General features: G+C 40.7%; 1 protein-coding gene across 6 annotated transcripts in view; it reads left to right on the top strand.

Moving 5' to 3' along the window:
* Positions 1–21,241, top strand: part of FAM172A (family with sequence similarity 172 member A) — a 262,842-nt gene that overhangs the window by 120,670 nt on the left and 120,931 nt on the right. For all 6 annotated transcript variants that reach the window (XM_051643536.1, XM_051643535.1, XM_051643537.1 and 3 more), the window contains exon 7: positions 7,211–7,429. In XM_051643536.1, coding sequence (XP_051499496.1) covers positions 7,211–7,429 — 219 coding nt within the window. The remainder of the gene's footprint in view (positions 1–7,210; positions 7,430–21,241) is intronic.

Below are 21,241 nucleotides of genomic sequence, written 5' to 3'. Positions count from 1 at the left end.
TGGTTTAATACATATAAATTCTTGGACATGAAAGGTAAAGTAGAAGAACTTGGCAACTTGGGTTGCCTTTCTGCAAACTAAAGATGTTACGAATCCAGACAGACCTCTCAGCCCATCAAAATATCTGCAGTTCAGAAAGAAAAAATGTTTACAAAGAGGTTTTACACTGTTACTAAAGAAAAGGAAATTAGCTGTATTTTAGAACAAATTTACTTACTTTTTAATGTGCTACATTAAAAATACATACTTAAAGCCTATGTGGGGGTATACTCATTATGAAGTACAAATGAGAATGATTAAGACATACTGTGACATTCTCAGGGAGGAGGCAAAGTGGGTTGGAAAATGAATTTGCAGTTGAGAACTTTTACTGTCAGCTAATGGGATGCTTAGAAATGCCATAGAAACATTAAAAAAATCCTTCAGTCCAGCTTTATCTCTGTGTCTTGTTTGAGAGTAACTTTCAGAGAGTAAATGCTGTTCTCCTTTTTTTCCTCATCGATAAATTAGAACCAATAATTACTTGTTACTTGTGTAGGTTTTATGAAGATTATTTGACTTGCCATTGTTTCTGGTGCATCATTTTCAGAAGTTATAAATCAGGATAACTTTGAATTTTAATTAAAGTCTGAGTGAAAAAGTGAAATACGCATGAGGAACTTGCACCCCTCTGAAGCTTCCAAAATTCTTGGCAAAAAGGAAAGTCAAACAGTCTCTCAAGAGATGGGGGAAAAGAACTTTCAGAGTGCAGTCTTTAATGGCTCCGTACCCAGCCTGCGTGTCTGGGGTCAATCTGCTCCCATTCAGCCTCCAGTGATTTCTTCAGATAGCCCAAACCTCACATCAGGGAGAGGTGCTGGGGCTGAAGTTTGTTAAACAACGTTTGAAACAGTAATTGGACGTGAATATAATTCTTTTAATTCACAGAATTAAGTCAATGCTGTAGCATAGTTTCTTACCCTGAGAAATAATCTTCTGCTGAAAATCCTGGTGAAAAATCCCTATCAAGAATGCAGTACACGACTGGGGGAGTAAAATCCTTGTAATTCATGGGTGTGATTATTCAGTTTTGGCATTGGGAACAAACATCATAAAAGAGGGTTGCAGATCTTGCACATAAGACATATTTGGGTTCCTAGTTGTTGATAGATGCCAAACATTAGTTCTCCTCAAAACTTTTCAGCAGTAAACTCCAAGTGTGGCCACAGTTTATCAGGTGAGTTTTTTTAGCCTTGAACATTGATTTGTTTAGTAGAGCTGCACTAGCACCAAATTAACAAACAGCAAAGTAAAACATACTAATGGTACGTTTTATACTTTCCAACATAAGGATATTGTATATGGTGAAATAAGATGAATACAGTTCTGCATGCAGACAGATACAGACCAAATGCAGTGAGGAATTAGAAGGCAGTAACAGAAAGGAAATGAAGAGTTTATTGTTTTTATAGCTCTAATATCCATTAAAAGTTAGTAACACAGCAGGTGACAGTTTGGGTAAGTGTAAAGTGAATGTTTTGAAATAAATAGCAGTTGGGTGACCTGGGATGTCAGGGCTCTAGACAAGGGTGTGTGTTTGTCAATATATCCTACATGTTTTACAGACTCCTCAGGGAACAGGGGAAGATACAATTTCACCTTTTCTGTGCCAAAACATTTTAATTATATCTTCTTCCAAGTACAGCGGTTCAGTAACCAAGGAGCTGACATTGATGCATGTGTTGATAAAGCTGCAAACATTCAAAATGAGATTAACAAAGATTTTGAGGAAAGGGTGACAGCTAATTTTGCACAGTATTCTGCATCTAATTCAGGTCAGTGTAATGATAGAATATTTTATAACTGTTGTGTCATCCAGAGGGACTTTTAATGATGCTTTGTGTTTTTGAGGATTTGTGTATATGAAACTATAGTTCTTAATACATCATTCAAACAGGTTATAACTTTTATATTGAACATCTATTGGTTGTAGCGATAAACAGGAATAAACTTCAGCATATAGAAGCAATTTTATGTATCTATCAGCATTCATCATGGTAATAGCTTCCTTTTCTCTAACCCACCTTGAAAGTATTGACTTCAGATGTGAAATGGAACCAAAACTACTGTTCCCATTTCACGGCGTCGCTTAATATTTGCAAAAAGATTGGATGGAAAGTTTCATTAAGTGTATTTAAATAATCAAACTGTAGTTTCTTTGTGTTGTGTGAGGCCTTTTGAGAACATCTCAATGTATTTCTGCTCTATTCTCCTCCTTGTTTGAAGGCAACTGACATTCTTCTTTCACTTTTCTTTTTGTTTGTGAAATTTTCTCCTTTTTTTTATCCACTCACTTCTCCATCTGCTTTCACTTTTGTTTGCTTGGGCCGTCTCTCATCCCAACTTGATAATGAGGAATGCGGTGTGACCCTGACCTCTATCAGCCCATGCATGACCTTCTGACTCCCCCACATAACCTCTGACCTTCTCTTTGACAGCTTGATTAATTACCCTGTGTTATGATTTATGAGTAAGTGCTATGTAAAAATAATAGACAACAGGTGGTCCTCTAAAAACTTTTTGTGGCATGTTTTCTTTTCCTGCCTAGCTTGATGAGCTATTTTAAGTTGGGAACTTAGTGGGACAATGTGTGTTTGGCAGTAACACGGCATTTTTACACACTTGGACACAGTGCTGGAATTCAGGGAGCCGAGGTGTAGCCGGGATGGAAATATCACAAAGTATTAGCAGGGCGCAGTTGCCAAAATGTACATTGGGTGGAAACAGAAAGCAGAGTCAACTGACGTTTCAGGCTTTTCAGTCTCAGGTCACGTCTTGAGAAAATTGCTCAAATAATGGAGGGGGCATTTTTTCAAGCTGAGCTGCATCTCCAACAGCTGTGTTTACTTTAACGCTTCACTAGTGACTTCTGATTGGTTGTCATGACCTCATCCCACTGTTGCACCTACGATGTCGCAACAGTGACATAGATGCACCCTTCCTGTGGAAAAGATGGGAAATGAGCAGAACCTGCATCTTTCAGGAAGATGAATGGGCATCGCCGTGTCTGTTTAAACCACGGGCAGGTTTAAGAGGAGAGCACTGTGAGTTGCATTTCCCCTGGGAATTGACTCTGGTCTTGTTGCCAACGATCCAAGTAGAAACCTGAACTTGAAAATTCGGGTTGATAAAGCTTAGGAAAATTATCTCCTTCAGACCCTTGCTTGCTGTCCAAAAAGCTAGTTACACAGGTCAAAAGATTCCTCTCCAGCCCTGACCTCTCTGGTCACATATGGTGTCTCATCCTGGTGGATTAATATGCAGAGCTGAATGCTTTCAGCTCATTTTTCATGTGGCCAGGCAGAAGAAATTTGAAAAGATTTGGAACTTACCTCAAATACTTTGGGCTTGTTTTTTTTTGTTGTTGTGGGGTGTTTTATTTTGTTTTTTATCTTCCTCTTGGTGTCAGAGGCAGTAATTTTGCTATTCCTTCCGTTTTGAACATCTGGCTTGAACTTCCAGTAAGAGACAGGAAGTACTGCTCCATTTCTGGCTTGTGTTTTATGGTGGAAAAGGCCCTTCTATGTTGTTCTGGCTTTGTAGTAAAGGTACTGTAACCAAGATTCATGATTCTTTCCAACACTTGGCTTTGTCAACCTTCTTTTCCTTTTGTCATCGTTTGTTGGCTCAGTCCTACATATTAATTGTATTTGTGTTTATGGACCTGAAGGTGGAGTTTGCACACAGTCCTCAGCCTCCAGGAGTAGTTACCTGGAGGATGCCAGTAATGAGTGCAGATTCCTTTTTACTTATCTCGAAGCATTAGAATTTGGGGGGAAGAGCTGTGAATTGGGTGTTTCAGTCTGAGAAACTGTCATTGTATCCACCGGACTTGCAGGTTGGAGGCTGGGACATGGTGTTTGTCAGTGTCTGTCCTGATTATTGCGCCTCATCACAGACATACTAATGGGGGAATGCAGGCAGACCTTGGCTCCTGTGCAACATCTGTATGCTCTCAGACATGTGGTAGAGCACAGGGCTTGGCTTCTCTCCGTCAGCTGAAGATTGATGGGAGGAGAGGGGGGGCTGTCACAAAGTTTAGCTTTTTACCATGAAAAAACTTGGCACTTCAGAGAGTAGTTTCTCCTTCCGTGTGCACTGGATACACTGGAGAAAACTACTGCAAGTGTTTTACTGGTGGTGGCCAGCCTTAGAAAGTCTCCTGGATGATAGTGCTAACTTACATCATAGGTTGCTACATTTTAACAATTCTTTCATCATAGCTGAAATTGGTATTTTTAATGACTCTGACAGGTATATACTTCTGAACTCGACTTTCATTTTAAAAGATACTTTTTACTGAGTGTGATTTTTTTCTTTGCCTAACAGTCATGCTGAAGGCTGTGTATTTATTTTGCCTATAGTGAAAAATTTATAAAGGCTTTTTTTTAGATATTAGTGGGTTTGTGTGCAAAGTTTTGCATTGACTTTGCATTCTGCTCAATCCCAGTGCCGTTGTGAGGAGTTCCACCTGGGTGTTTTAAATAATTTTCTGCTTTCACTGAACTTTAATCATGCAGCCATGTCCACATGCAATGCAGTTGGTTTTTTTTAAAGAATGTCACTTTTCAGTAGAAAATACTTGAGCTAAGGCTGAATGAAAGAGTTTGTAATTGCATACAGTTTTACCAGTGATTCTGTTTTTCTGTGTTGCTTTGTATATGTTATTCTCAAATCTTCTTTCTGGTGCCCTTATATAAATCTTGCAGTTTAGGACACAGGAGTACAAGGGAAGGAAAAGACACTACCTCATGTAAGGGACTGTTTCCTAAGAGAAAGTCTTATGAAATGTAAGATTATCTTTTTTTCTCAATTATGAGAAAATCTATCTCAGTTATTACTTAATTATTTTAATTGTGCTGACAGGAAAGGCCTGCTCTCTGGGATAATTTTTAATTTTTTTTGAGTGTAGAGGGAGACACGTTACGCTGCTTATAATATAATTGATAAAAATCCTTTAATTGATTTACGAAATAGTGAATTTAAAAATGGAATAATATTTCATCTCTTGATGTCTATGTGAAAAATTGACATTGCGTCCTCATAAACTTGGACAAATGAGTCATGTAATTTTCAGTTACATAATCAATAACTTAGACAAATTCTACTTCTTCGGTGATTTATGTGTGTTGTTTCGTGGTCAGCCCAAAGTGGGCACCGAGTTTACAATTCCTGTAGCCTGTGTAGGCCTGCTGGTGAGCACAGGAGTTTTGCGTTTGGCATTGTACGGAGAGCAAAGCGGATCGACCCGCGGGACGACTCCGCTCCGGATGAGCGGGGTCAAGGAGATGGGCAGCACGGAGACCCCCAGAAGCACCCACCTGCCAAAACTTGGTCCTGCCCTGCCAGAACCACTGTTTCCTCTGAGGTGTGCAGTTGGGGAATGTTTGTGAGTGGTGTTCTCCCCTGCCGTGGATTCTGAGGCTTTGAATTTTCCACGTTGGGAATTCTATGTGTTAATAGTACAGCGCCTTGTGCTAATATGACCAGCAACGGTGCCCGTAGATTGTAAGCTCCGTCTTCCCTAATTTTTCCTTTTCCTCTGCCCTTCCCCTGTTGTTTGTTTATTTATTTATTTGCCTGTTTATTTGCATTTACCCCAGCTCAGTGCGCTCAGCAGGGAGGGCAGGGAAGCGACATGACAGGAGACCACTTACTCACGGCGCCGCGTCTAGCGAGGAGACAATTTTCCCTTTGGCCTATGGTGACCTTTTTTGACTACGTCCCTGACGCCAGAGACAGTGTCCTGAATGCCTCTATTTCACCCTGTTTAGCAGAGTGCAACCGTGCCCTTTAACTTGGTTTTTGGTGGGAGGAGAAGCTTCGGCAGACGTTTGAGAAGGGCACAAGGACGAGGGGTAGGAGCTCCCTTCAGATGCGATTTTGATAACTAGTCGAGTGTGTCCAACTGTAGAAAATCACCGAGTGACAATCTGTCTACCTGACAGTGGCCACAATGCGCTACAAGGTTTGTGAATGGCTCTACAGATTAGAATAAAGCGAGCCCAAATAAAGTATCTTTTGTTGGAGTGGGCTTGGTTTGCTCTGGCCAGCTAGGTATGGGGACCTCTTTGATCCTCGTGCCTAGCCCAAGTGCAGAACGGAGCACCCAGTGAAAAGCTGGAATAAAGCTGTTCAGTTAGATAATGAGTATAGACGTTTCCAAAAAGTAAGTCTTTATTAAAATTTACTTTTAAAGGACAGCTTGCTTTGACTGGGAACCCATGGTAACTTTAAGAACTCATCTGTTAAATGCACGTGCTTCCCTTTTCTCCCTGCCTTTGCGATTATGTCTTCCACGAATGTTACAATTCTTGTGTGATTTGCCATCATTTAAAAATCATAATAAAATGATTGGCTGACTTATTCAAGATTTATTTCTCATTCATAAATTCATGTATTTTTCAACTGGCTCATTTTCTGAGGCACAAAAATGCAGCTGGTATGCTCAAAAACATCCTGCAGGTCACAAATTTTCTCTGGGTTTGTTGAATACAGGGCATAATCCCAGTGAAGTTTCAGAGCAGATTTAAAGATGTACTTAGAAGTCACCCCCACAGTAAAAGAGTTGACTTGTAAGCAATACCATTGAATCAGTTTCGGTATTGATTCATTGTTACTGCCACTATTGGCTTATGTATGGTGTGCTTGTTGTCAGCTAGACAAAAGGTTTTACTGTTTTAAACTGCAGTGATTTATTTTCACATGCTTTCTTTTATATATATACACATATATATATTTATGAAATCCCTCCATTGTCTATATTCTAAATGTTTTTATTGGCTGGGTATAAAGCTTTTTATTCATCATTATGTAGAGTTCTTAAAATAATATTTTAGTTCTCATACTGTTTTCTGAAAAAGTCTTATAATATGTTTATTAATAAAACAACATATTAAATTATTTTAAAGGTAAAACAGGCAAGTTTTTTGTCCCTGAGGAATGTATATGAGCATAAGTGCATGCACATACACATATTCACTCATCAATATCCCTTTATGACAGAAATGAAACACAATATTCTTTAAATACCCTTCTATAACTTGTGTTGTGTGGACTTAGTGAAACAAACAGAGAAGTTTTTAAGAGCATTAAAGTAAATGCAAACCATTTTCAAGCATTAAATCTCCCTTTTCATATTTCTTCTTTTTGTGTGTCTGTTCTAAAACAGGAGGGCTATGGAGTGATAGTACTGAATCCCAATGAGAACTATATTGAAGTGGAGAAGACAAAAGCCCAAGTACAGCTGTCTTCTGATAGCTCAGATGAACCTGCAGAAAAGAGGGAAAGAAAAGATAAAATCCAGAAGGAAACAAAGAAGCGACGTGACTTCTACGAAAAGTATCGAAATCCACAAAAAGAAAAAGAAACTATGCAGATGTATATTAGAGTAAGTTTATTTTGGTTTTGTTTGCCCTTCTTTAATGAAGTATAGATGTGTTTACTGCCTGTATTGGCTATCAAACAGCATGCTTTTTTAAAAAACAAACATATTACTGAGATGGCATACAGGAGTTCATACAGATTTCCTGGCTCTTTATTCTATTGATATTTTTTGTCACTTATTGAATGTGAAGTTTTGGAAGAGTTACAAAACACTCCTTTCTAATTTCAAAGGGGAACTTCAAAATAAACCCCAGAGGAACTCACTGGTGCTATCAAGAAAGAGGATGATTTAAGGAGGACTTCGTTAAAATTATTTTCTAAGCAGAGGTATACATAGGAAACACTTTCCCATGCAGCTTAGGCAACGTATTAGCTTCACATGTCATGCATGCATTTATTGTATTACATTGTCTTATACTGGGGAGGCAGTAGCTGTAGCATGGTAGTTTTTTAACTTATTACCTGCTGAATTAATAATGTATTGTGGAAAACACCAGTGTTCATCTCGTGTGGTAGCAGATTTACCCTATAATCTATTGTTTTCATTTGAGCAGCCATCCATTGTGTTTCAGCTGAACTTCTAAAGGCAGATAAAGGAAGAGAGTTATTAATATCTTAATAAATACTTAAGGTAGAATAGTTCAGGAATGGTGTAATGAGGAAACTCCATCCTTTGCTCTCTTCTTACTCAGTGAACCTTTGCACTTGGTAATGCTGCCAGCATGGGATCGTTATAACAGTGCTACCCAAGGATTTCTAATTCTGCAGGGGGCACAAACAATATTATTTGCACTTTGACACATTCTGCTTCATATACATACTATGCATTATACATTCGAGACTGAGTCGTGCAATTTCCAAAGCCCTTATTATGAAAGTTAGCATTTTCATTCAACAGTAAAACACATCAGAAACGCCACAGTGTAGTTAAAACAGTAAAAATTTATTTACCTTTCTGGTATGAAACAGAGAAAAATCCAGCAAGAGGGATGTTGGAATCATCTTGAATTTTAACTGGTTCCTATTAATTGTGCTTTAAGCATAACAATGTTTGTAGGAGAAATACAGTTTACTGGGTAGTGAAAAGGGTTTGTAACCTGGATGTGAGTTTATCAATAATACCATAAATTTTACTGTGTCTAGGAGAAATATTGTGCTGCTGAGTGTGGAAAACAAAAGGATACAACACACACACACACACACACATATATATATATATTCGAAGTCACCAACAGGGCACTAGTGTTTCTATCTGGTGCTTTTTACAAGACATGCCATTCTGCCCACCAGCCAGACCCTGGCTGCTCTCAAGGTCTTTCAGAAGCCAGTGGATTATGTTTCTGTGTTGTCCAGAAAGGCATTTAGTCAATAATGCTGGTCCAGTGTCCCCTTATTAAAAGTGAATTTTTTGATACATTTTTAGCTGTTCCACCTTGTGGCTCTTTTGCTTGATGAGGTCTGCAATTTGGGTTTGGGAGGTTTGACTCCCAAAAGACGAAATGCATGGCTCCATCCCATTTTCTTTTTTGCACAGCTCTGTGACTCAAATATGACTACTGACATTCCCTTTGTTTTATTTTCTTCACACCAAGGAAAGAAGTAGCATAAATTTTAGTGGAAGTGTGGGTAGTGGTCTGCATTCCTGGGCAAATTAACAGAAATTGGTTCCAATGCGGTTTTGTTGTGAAATAATTACTTGTTTTTTCTTTAATAGGCTCTAATACAGAGAAACAGAACTAAAAAAAATCCCTGCTTTGGTGTGTGGTAGGACGAATTACAGCAATTTTCTTGGCTATTGGTTTCTGAAACATTCTGACAAGGTGCCATTTACTCTGTTGGCCAGAACTGCTCAGTCTGTGGGTGGTTGCAGAGAGGAGCTCTGCTCCACCTGCCTGGCACAGACACGGCTGTCAGTCTGTCCAGGCATTGCACCATGCAAACAAAATGGTGCCATGCTGTATTTGCAATGTCATTCTTGCTTCCTGGATTTGGATCCCTTAGGATTTTATACCCTGGGACTGGCTGCCAGGCTTGCAGCAACCACAGGCTGCTGTGGGGCATGGTGTTGGAGCTGGTTTGGTGTAATCTGAATGATCAGTTGTCGATATGACCTTTACTTAATGTATAGTGTAGCATACATTTGACTTTCTGGCTCTTGAAATAAAATATATTGTCACTCCAACAAAATATTTAAGGGTGGTATATGCTTCATAATGATCTCACCATCTTTGCCAAGGCGGGAAAAGTGGTACAGAGAGACTAGATGGAAAAATATCCTCATAAAGATGCATCAACTGCATCTGACATTGAAGCAAAATTTGTTTGTGTCAAATATGCTGGAGAAATGGTTTCAGACTGTTAAGGAGTAGGAATATATATTCTTGGTTATGTTCTCATAGGGTCATGGAGATCTGTTGTGATCTGATGATAAAATGCCATTTGAGCAAATTAAAGCTGTCTGGACAATGCTCCCACTTGTGCAATTAGCTTTTCCAAGAACTGGAAACATGGAACTCTTTCATGGTATATTTCTTTTAAGTATTTTCTTTATTTTCATAGGGAAAAAAAAAAATAGCTGGGATACTCAAGAATATGTAAAAGCAGGGTCTTAAAATACAAAATCTTAAATTGCACTGTATTTTTGTACAAAATGAGCACAAATAAAAATGACTATGGGAGTGTGTAGTGCATTAAGCATAGTGCTTGAAAGATCAAAGTACTTATTGTTTCATGCTGTAAGTTTCCTTAACTATGAAATAATGTACTTTCTGGCATACATTATAGCTTGTTAAAGGGACTGATTTGGTCTGGGCAATAAACATCATGTCAAACATTACGGCAGAAAAACCTGCTTAATATGTTTTGTAATAAGACAGAATTTTTTGTTCTTGAAAACATCTGCCAACTGAATTCACGAGTGAAGACAGAAAATGTCATCAGTTCAGTAACAGTCTTACAAATTTGGTTTCTTTTTGTAGATGCAAACCAAGGAGAAAACTTCTTGATAATCAGCATTGACTATAATACTTTATGGAATGATAAAACAAAAGCGTTTCACTTTTATGTAACATGCTAATGAATGCATATGAATTTTAATATTCTTACTGTTCAGATTTTAACAAGCATATTGCCAACAGATCACTTTAAAAGCATCTGTTTTTTAATGTGTTGAATGGAGGATTTAGTCAATTAGCTAAATATGTACATACATCCTTTTAAAAATATATTTCTGTCCTTACTTAAAGATACTACCATTTTTTTCTTAGACCACCAGAGGCTGCTGCTGTACATACTGGCTAATGCTTCCCCCAGAAACTTAATGCCCTAGCCTACCTTCATTTATTACTGAACTAAACTGAGAATTTGTTGATCTCTAACCTTTTTCTATGGCAACAGATCATACAGGCTTAAATGTGGCATGATTATTCCCTCCATCCTCCAAGCCATCTCCCACTCCCTACAGATTTTCACACTGACAGTGTCTTCTCTGTGTTAAAAGACACTTAGGAATGTAAATCAGTATTTATCCCCTTCTAAATAGCATTCACCACTTAAACAAGTATACTGAAAGGATTCTGAAATGTTATTTTTTTAAAAAAAGTATAAACCACGTAATTTTATAATAATAGTAATTAGCAATAATGTTGTTACCACAATAGTCGAAGGATCTCAAAGAGGCAACGAAGGAGGGAATAGGAATAAGTACTTTTATCAGACCCACTGATGGGGTCAGGTTTTCTGGGCAAGATGGAGAAGCATTTCCTAGGCCTGTATGCTGGGAACGTGGTCGTCCTTTTTCCACCAAGCTGAGCTGCTTTAATGATTCTTCCTGCAAATACTGTTTTGACTATAGCACAGTCTCTAGCAGCGCTATTTATACTAACAGCATATCAATGAAATTAAATTAATTTTGGATGTAACATAATTTTCACAAAAATTTTTTTTCCCCATTTTCTGCGGGAGATTAAATAGGAAAAAAAAGATCGTGTGCGACTAATTAATTTGTTTTACTAAAAATGGACACATCAGGATAATTTGTGCCAGCACTGGGGAGAAAGTGGTAGAAGGCAGGTTTATTAATACACGGTTAAGTACGCAGTGACTGCTGGTGGGCAGGAAATCCTGGCAGGCACCCGAGCACAGTTGTGCCATTTCTGCTGATTGTTTGGAGTGGCTGGGAGGAGGCATCGCCCGGCTGAAGGTCACGGCTGAACCTCCACCCCTGCAGGGTGACCCCTGGGCACGGCGGGCGTGTTCCCGGTGGGAGATGGGGCTGTTTCCCGACAGCTGCACAGGGCTGGCCTCACCACCATCCCTGGGCAGATGCTGGCTCCCTCTGCCCAAGCCCTGTGACTTGGCACAGTGTGCCTGCTCCTCCGGAGCCTGTGTGACTGCATTAGCCTGCTGCTGGGACCAAGCTAATCAGCCCTTTATTCCACCAGAAGAGACAAAATGACAAGCGCTAGGCAGACAGCTCCCGAGAGGGAAGGGACATGCTCCAGCACAGAGAAAGTCCCTGGCAGTCCTGGCCATCAGGACTCAAACCTCCAAAGTCTCACTCCAATGTTTATACTGCAATGCCTTTTTTTTATCCCCCGTTTAACGACTGTTAGCATTACTTCACCTATGCCTCTGAAACAACACATGGTTTTACTTTGCCCACATTTACTTTTTAAAGCCCATTTATGTCCTTATGTTCTTGAGAAATCTCTTTTAGCTTCTAAGCAAAACCATGCTGGCAATTCAGCACTTGTGAGAACTGCTTAGGAACTACCATGGCTTTATTGTTCTTGCCCTGTGTACCACTAGGCATTCAGATGTTTAAAAAAACCTGCAGTTCAGGTGCTGGGATGTAAATATGTAGTGATATTCTGGGTGCCACAGGGTATTTGGGACACCTGGAAGCCAAGCAGAGGGCTGTAAAGCATCTACAGTGGCACTGAGCTCCTGCAGTTAGGCCTCCACTTCACTCCTTAAGGGTCAGAGAAGCTTTTAAGTTCCTGTTGTATTTTCTTCTGTGTAACAGAAAAAAAATGCATTGTATTTAATTCTGTAGCTACTACAATGAACAGGCTTCTTACATTAAATAGGTAAAGTATATAGAGTTTGAACTGTAGTAGTATTCAATAGTTTATGCATAGGCTATTCACCCTGTACAGTTACATTAGTTATTTTTTACAATCCTGAGGTTGTAAAGACTTCTTAGGGTATGTTTTGTGTCTACTAGTCCAGAAAAGTTGCATTTGTCTTCTTTTCCTTCAGCAAGTGAGAAATCAGAGACACAGTTAATCACTGAAGGAAGATTTTGCATCTCTTCAAGAGCACCACTGGCTCTTCTTTCTGCCTTACCCTCTCTTTGTTCTGTGTTTCACAAGTATGGTTTAGTCAAAGAAAAGGAATACATCGGGGCCATCTAGCTTTGGTGCCTTTCAAACATTCATTACATGATGCCGACAAAACGTGCATTGTTACAATCCGGCTCCTAAAATGTGAGGCAAGCCGTGTGAGTTTCCAAAAGAAAGAACCAGCTTGCAGCTCTCCTCCCACCACGAGCTGTGTGGTGCTCCTGTTGTGCTAAAAAAGACAGTCTCTCACAGGTCAGGCAAGTCCTCCTTCCTTTCAGATGGGATTCAGGCTTGGTAAACCTGGCCAGTTAGCGAGCTGATGGTAAAGAAAACTAGCTCAGCAGAAAGCAGACCTACTTGTTGAAGGCAAAGGTGAATAAAATCATTCAGACTTCTTGTACTCAGGTTCTGCCTGTGTTTGACTGTAAAGAGATTGCAGTTAAGGACTGAAAAGACCTCCAAGGTCTCCTGGTCTATCCCCCTGCTAGTGCGGACTGCTCTCTCCTTTATCAGTTTATCTAACAGAGTCAAAGGATAATACCCTATTAGCAGGTATCCAAAACAAGGATAATGTCCTCTAACCTGTTGCATGCAGTTGCATATTTTGATGTTGGATTTCAGTGTGTTAGGGAAAACTAGCAGAAAAATCCAGCAGGGGCCCAAGTGGCAACCATACACCTGCTTGCAAAACTTGGACCTTCTTTACATGTTGTTTCTTTTCTTTGACAGCCATAAGAGCCTGGATATAGTGAGATATTATGAAAAATAATTTCTGAGGTAAATATATAGGATCATTTTAAGATGGATAGTACTGTTGGGAAATAACACTTTTCTGCAGGGACATACCACCCCATCCCACTCCTCTAGAATTATTTATGAGTTTTGGGTAGGGGGATGTGAGGACTGTACCGTGATGCATAGAGGTCAGGAAAACAACATTTGTGGAGTCCTAGGAAATTAATGTCAGCAGACTGGGAACTGGGGCACAGGATGCACAGTAGGCTCAAGGGTGTTGTTTTCTCCTCATCTACTGGAAAAAAAACAAAGTGAAAATTCAGGGGGAAAAAAAAAGAAGGCAAAAATAAATAAATCTAGCTTTTGAGGTTAAGATAAATCTGGTAGTTCCTCTGTAGTCTGCTTGGCTGCTTACACCAGTGACTGCTGCCAAAGGGGCTAGAAGTAGTGGAGGAAACAGTGACATGGAGGAATGTGGAATACACTGCCCACAGAAAAATGTCAGTTCCTACCTGCAATTCATAGGTGGCTCAAAATTTGAAAAATTATTGTAGCTCTTTCATTTGTTACCTTTAAAAATCCCTACTGTTTTGTAAATTTACTTTCTGTGTGGCGTTATTTTTAATTATTTACCTCTGGAGAACAAGGCTTGTCTTCTTAATCAGCTCGTTGTCATCGCTGTGCAGGGAAAGACTTACTGTGAGCTCTGAAGAGAAGGGAGTCGTGACCTCCCTTCTTGCTATGCCTTAGTGAACTCCATAGCTGATCAGCACACCCTGAGAACTACCTTTTACCAACTTCAGAGCTGTTAACTTGGTTTTCATACTGTCCAGACAGAAGTCTTTCCTAAGGTAGTCTGTTTCACAGTATCTCCAGCCGTGAACACATCTAAATTTTTTGAGAAGTCTTCCCATTCCTCTCTCGGCTGAATTCTTGTTTTATCCTTCTTTCCCTTGCTAAAAGGGGATGCTAAACTGATCAAAAATGCTTTTTGTCTTTTGTGGTCGGTGGTGTCAGTAGCAGGTTTTCTCCCCTGAATGGGCTGCATGCTGTTCATCTGCACTCTTCCACACTTTGTTATTTAACAGTTGATTCTCATTCTCTTTCTCTGTATTTTTTGATCAGTACTTGGCAAGAGTGAATTTGTCGATACATAATGAGGTGTGTTTCCTTTATTATCAAGTAATACTTGAATTTTAGTTCGTTTTCCCAATAGATGGCACTGCTTGGAGAGAAACTACCGAGTGAGGTAAGACTAAGTTGCATTTAGAGTTGCCAAGAGTTGTGTGTGTTGAGGAGCCTTAAGTGTTTCTGGGTTCTGAAGCAACAGTTTGAGAGCTTCTAGTTTGGTACTTTAGCAAAAGTGAGAAAATTGTAACAACTATAATGAACAGATTCTTCAGAAAGGAGGGGAAGTCCCTGGGTTAGTAGCTTTCACAAAACATGACTGCACTTCTACTGGTGAGCAGTGTGAGAAATTGCAGGGGTTGCACGGGAGTCAGTTGTAGTTCTGCTGTTAGATTGTATAGCAGGGGTCACAGAATCACAGAATGGTCAGGGTTGGAAGGGACCTCTGGAGATCACCCAGTCCAACCCCCTGCCAGAGCAGGATCCCCTAGAGCAGATCCCACAGGAACACATCCAGGTGTGTTTGGAATGTCTCCAGGGATGGAGACTCCACAACATCCCTGGACAGCCTGTCCCAGGGCTCTGTCACCCTCACAGTAAATAAGTATTTTCTGATATTTAGATTAAACCTCCTGTGCACCAGTTTGTGCCCATTGCCTCTTGTCCTGTCACTGGACACCACTGAGAAGAGTCTGGCCCATCCTCCTGACACCCCCCTGTAGGTATGTATAAGCACTGATGAGATCCCCCCTCAGCCTCCTTTTCTCTAAGCTGAACACCCCCTCTCTCAGCCTTTCCTCAGATGGTAGATGCTCCAGCCCCTTAATCATCTTAGGAGAGATCCTTCATTCACCTTCAGGATGTGCTGAAATCATTCTCCTTGCATCAGCCAAGCCTCCGTTTTTCAGTTCTTTAATAAAATGCTGCTCCTGGTTGCCAAGCCTCCACAGCTCTGAAAAAAACAGCAAAAATATTACATCTGGTTTTGTCATGTCCTTCTTGAATTAGGGAGTGGGTGGAAGTGTTGCTCTGTCCCAGAAGACTTACTTCACAACTTATATCAGTACACATAGTACAACAAGGAATTTAAAATTTATTTAATTCTGACAATTCACCTGGTGCTTTGTAAGCATCTACAATGTGTTAGACCTTTTAGACCGGTGTTTCCTTCCAGGGTGGTTTTCTGTTCCTGTCTCCTGTCTTTTCCACCTGCTGTGTAACTGAATAATCTGATTTCATGGATCTTGCAAGTTCAACCTGTATCCTAGAAAAGTGGGCAACTGACATTATCACTAAATTGTGTCACAGCCACTCTGTTCTTAACCTGGGAAAACACAAGCCTTAGCTGCATGTAGACATTAAGAAGACAGATATTTATTTCTTCTAGGGATCTGGTTCACTGAGGAATTCTTTTGAAGTTAGCAAATTAAGTAGTGAAGACATCTAGCAAAGCTTAGGCTGCCTAAGTAGTTTTGAAAGATTTCTAGGTCCTGCAATTAACTTTGTGGTCTTATCCTTTGATAAGTCTCTGCCCTCACACATTCCACCTTGCAGTACACGTCTCTGTGCCTCTGGGTGCTCCACTTCTCCCGTTGTTTGAAAAATGAACCAACACATCTGAGGACAGGATCATGTTATTCATCATGTGTCCTTTGCACTGGCTGCCAGAAAAGGGTGGGCTTATGTTTAACGGCTGTTGCTTATTTTTAAATCCCTTACCAGTGAAGACCTTAGCCACATATGAAATCCTCCTCGTTGAGATATGTCAAGCTTTCAGGCGCTGCATGCTGTTTAGGGCTCTGACTGATTTGCCTTAAGTGGGCAAATGAGTTATTGCTGTGATAGATCTTAAAATAACAGCATCTGATTTGATCAGGGAGTCCACTTGTCTTAAATATCTTTCTGCTGCTGTTGGCTGTGTGTTTGTTATGTTCCTTTACCATTTCCTTTCCCTGTCTGTTTTGAACTGCCCCAGCTGACCGATAGAGTTTGGCTGATATTTTAATGGATTATTATCCTGATGGGCACCAGACTGTATGTCACTGGAGGGGAAGTTCAGATACTGTTGTTATTCTGTTACAATTGTGGTAAATAACCATGACATGATTTTCTAACAATACTATGCAGTAAGACCTGTTTCTACCCAAAGGTCAAGTGACCAGGCAAAATTCAGGTCTGCCAGACTCTGCAGAGACAGACTAGAGTTGCCAAAAGGTGACCTCTGCCTCAGTTGTCCTGGGAGTCCACAGATAATAGTGTGGATTGAATGATAGGGCAGGGAGGTGGATTGGGAGTTGGTTGAAGGATGGAGCTCAGAGAGTTGTGTTAGGAGGAGCAGAGTCTAGCTGGAGACGTGTGTCTAGTGGAGTCCCACAGGGATCCGTACTGGGTCCAGCCCCGTTCAGTTATTCATCCCTGACCTGGACGAAGGGATGGAGTGCACCATGAGCCCGTTTGCTGGTGATACCAAAGTGGGAAGAGTGACTGACACACCAGAGGGCTGTGCTGTCATCCACTGTGACCTGGACAGGCTGGAGAGTTAGGCAGGGAGAAACTTATTGAAATCCAGCAAGGGCGAATGTAAAGTCCTGCATCTGGGGAGGAACAACCCCATGGGTCAGTACAGGTTGGGGGCTGACCTGCTGGAGAGCAGGTCTGGGGAGAAGGACCTCAGGGTCCTGGTGGACAGCAGGCTGACCATGAGCTAACAATGTGTCCTTGCAGCCAAGAAGGCCAGTGGCCTCCTGGGGTGCATTAAGAAAGTGTATCCAGTAGATCAAGGAAAGTTCTCCTGCCCCGTTCTGGGCTCCCCAGTTCATAAAGGATAAGGAACTACTGGAAAGAGCCCAGTGCAGGACCACAAGGATGGTTAGAGGAATGGAGCTTCTGCCCTATAAGGAAAGGCTGACACAGGTTTGAGCATGGGGTTGGACTAGATGACCTGCGGAGTTGCCCTCCAGCTGACATGGTTCAATGATTGTGAAGAGAAGCAGATTTCCCTGGCTCAGAACAGCTGATACTACTGAGGTTGTGGTTGGTCACCCACTTACGAAGAGGAGGCCCAGGAGACTGAGACCAGGAAGCCTACCTAGCCATTAGCATGGTTAGTACCATGTCATCATACAGCTACAGAAATATACCTTAAAAGAAATAAGCCACTCCAAACAGGCAGTGGTGTTTCTTGGCATTTTTAACACAGGTGTGTTCAGCAGAACATTCACAGTTTCTTCAGAGATCAGGAAATTCCCCAAGTCAGATCATCTGCTAAAATTCACTGAAGGGCCTTAGAGGAGTGCAGGAGTAGGAGTTTTTTTCACAGATGTTCTCCAGATGTTACTGGCATGCGCATTTTTGAATAATGGGAAGGATACAAGTACTGTCCGTGTCCTTCCTACTCCCCCTCCTTTGTTATTCCTTCAGCAAAAGAGGGTTTTGTCTACATTGTTAATATGAGTCCACAAACTTTCATTTTACACTACAAAGCAGTTCTTGAGTTTCAGGAAGAGGAAAAAATACCCTGTGACATTCCAATTGATTATTTGCCAGTTGTGTGCTTGGAAGAGGATAGACATGGCAGAATTTAAAAGGCTGCAACTTTATTTAAACATTAGTGAGCAGCAGCTTAATTAAACCTTTGCACAACTGCTTCTTAGAAGATTTTCATCTACACTGTTAGTTTCATAAGTGAGACCTGAATATTTATCTCCACTGCAGACCAGTGCATTAACTGCAGGTTGCCTTGAAGCCCTTGGACAGGCCCCCAGTTTCTCTTCATCTCTTAAACGTGTGCCCATGGCCATAAAAGATTACCAGTTATTTAAGATACTCCTGTCCAGTTTTCTGTGAATGCAGTTCACTAGAAGAGGTCTGCTCATGCAGACACCTTCCTTGCCACCTCCAAAACTAATCTGTGCTGCTAGGTGCAATGGCAGTTTTGGATATTTTGGCATTGTACTGGGATACCAGGCACAGTAAATATGATCACTTTGGAGGATTTCCAGGACATCTGGTACCTGGCAACTCTCAGTTCTTATCGCTCATTGTCAGCTTGATTAGAAAACAAGATCTGAGATTTAAAATATGTTAGTAAAGAAATATTTGCACTAACTGACCTAAACTACAAAAATAGCAAAATACGTTAAACATGGATTGTTAAACAGCATCCAAGAGGTATTAACTGTAACAGCTCTTCCAAAGTCTCTGTTTTAGCCTGAAGGTCTGTTTAATCAGCTCCTACAGGACACCCATGACCAGAGGCAACTTACCCAGACTGTTCCTGGGGTTACAGCTTCTCTGCTGCTCCTATTAAGGATAGATCCTACAGTTGGCCAGGTCCTTTCTTCCACACAATCTCCTTCTTGTCCAGTACAGAATGAGTCAGTCCTGCTTCTCTTTTCCTTTTTATCCGCATGTCATTCCCTATCACCAAGCACAGAGACATTTTATGGCAATATGGGAATGTGGTGGGTTGAACCTGGCTGGCTCTCAGGTGCCTTTCCAGCCATTCTAGCACACCCCTCCTCAGCTGAACTGGGGAGAGAAAAGATAACAAAAGACTCATGGGTTCAGATAAGGTCAGGGGCACTACTCATAATTACCATTGGGGCAAAACAGACTTCATTCAGGAAATTAATTTAATGTATTGCCAATTGACGATGGAGCAGTATTATGAGAAATAAGAACAATCACACGTTGTCTCTGCAGCTTCTTCCTCCTCACTCTTCTCCCCAGTTCTCCTACCCTGTGGGGTACCTGCTCCAGGTGGATATCTGCTTCCTCATGGACCTCCATGGGCTGCAGGGGGACAAGCTGCCTCACCATGGTCTTCACCATGGGCTGCAGGAGAATCTCTGCTTTAGTGTCTGGAGCACCTCCTCCCCTTCTGCTTTCTCTCAGATATTTTTCACTCATCTTTTGCTCAGCTGCTGTTGTCCAGATTTTTTACCATTTCTTAACTATCTACCACTACCACCACTGCTGAGGGGCTTGGCCTTGGTCAACAGTGTGTCCATCTTACAGGTCTCCGGAGCTGGCTCCATCCACAGAACCACAGAATAATTTAGATTGGAAAGGCCCTTCAAAATCATCAAGTCCAACTGTGAAACTAATGGAGGCGGCTTCTGGCATCTTCCAACAGAAGCCACACCTGCAGCCCTCCCACTACCAGAACTTTGCCACACAAACCCAGCACAGGAGATTATGTTATTTCTTAGCCCCCTTTTCCTTAAGATCTATATTAACATTTCTGTTATGTGCCTTAATGAGCACATTGCTGCCTTCACCTTGTGGATAAGCTCTAGTTCTTGCATTTGCTACTCACTCAGAGTTATTTCTTCCCTCCCTAATAGCAAAAGGTAGCACAAGAAAGACCTGAGATACCAAGCAGGAGGCAGTGCCAAATCAATGATGCTTCTATCTTTTCCTGATACATTTTGTTGGGTCTGCACCATGGTTGATGAGCAAATGGGATTATTTTTTTCAGACAGGGTGTGGTAGTGGGGTGCCATGGCAAAGCCCAGAAATCAGCCAAAATGGGATTTAGCACTTGTCAGAAAAAAAATACAAGGAGGGCTTCTTAGGGTTTTTGTCTGGTTTCATCCTGAAGTAATGTTTTACAGCAAACTGTTACAAACTTTGAAATGTTGGAAGAATAATTTTTGAGATGGACAATATGTACACATCCTCATATAAAGAGGTTTAACAAAAGGAACTTACAGGGTAGAGTTATTTTTAATTACAGCACAGTAAGGTCCAAAGCCTCCACACCCAAGTAATGGTTTGAATGAGTGCAGGTTGCAGATGTTGAATCCACTTAATCCTTGTTTTAAAACATGTCAAACACATGGTGTGGGCTAATAAAGAATTAAAATGACATCAGGGACCATTTATAACAGAAACAAAAGCTACATCCATGTGGGGTTTTTTGAGGGTTTATTTTTCTTATCCCACCCACCAGCACAGACATCATAGATTACATGTTCTGCAGAAGATAGATGTTATTCTAAAGATCTTCAGTTATCTCTGGAATTCCTGTTCTGTTGTTGTTCTGACTATAATCTCAATAAGACCCCCAATGTTTGGACTGTGCTGCTTGAGTTAGAAGATTGCTCCCAATTTTCCAGTTAGGTCAACCAAAAAAAATTAAGATATGATAGAGGGTCAGTGGAAGAAATTCATATCAAAACAACTGCTCACCATGTCATTATGACAACCTGCTGTAACAAATGTGCTTCTGTTTTAACTTATGACAATTAATTGCTAAAAGTAATTTAATCTGACAGTGGCAAGATGTTGAAAGACTTGTGAAGATGTCATAAAAGCGACCTTTCTGCCCATGTGCAACCAAAAAGCCATTTTTAACAAGGAGCCTCAAAAACAGTACAACTTCTTTTGTACTTTGTTAATTAGTTATTGATTTGAAACAATGCTCTGCCAAATATTGTCAGATTAGCTAGACGCCAGCAAGGTCACAGAGTGACAGTCTAGTCCTGATAATCTTATGGTATGTAAGAATTCTTTCTTCTCTGAACCTTTTGTTCTGATATCCTGAGAATTACATTTCCTGGCTTTAGCATTTGTGCTAATTTAAAATACAGCCAAGCTGTCTG

Source organism: Apus apus, chromosome Z (genome assembly GCF_020740795.1).
Source record: "Apus apus isolate bApuApu2 chromosome Z, bApuApu2.pri.cur, whole genome shotgun sequence".
Lineage (NCBI taxonomy): Eukaryota > Metazoa > Chordata > Aves > Apodiformes > Apodidae > Apus > Apus apus.
Note: the sequence above shows the minus strand (reverse complement) of the source record. Positions and strands in the feature narration are given on the sequence as shown.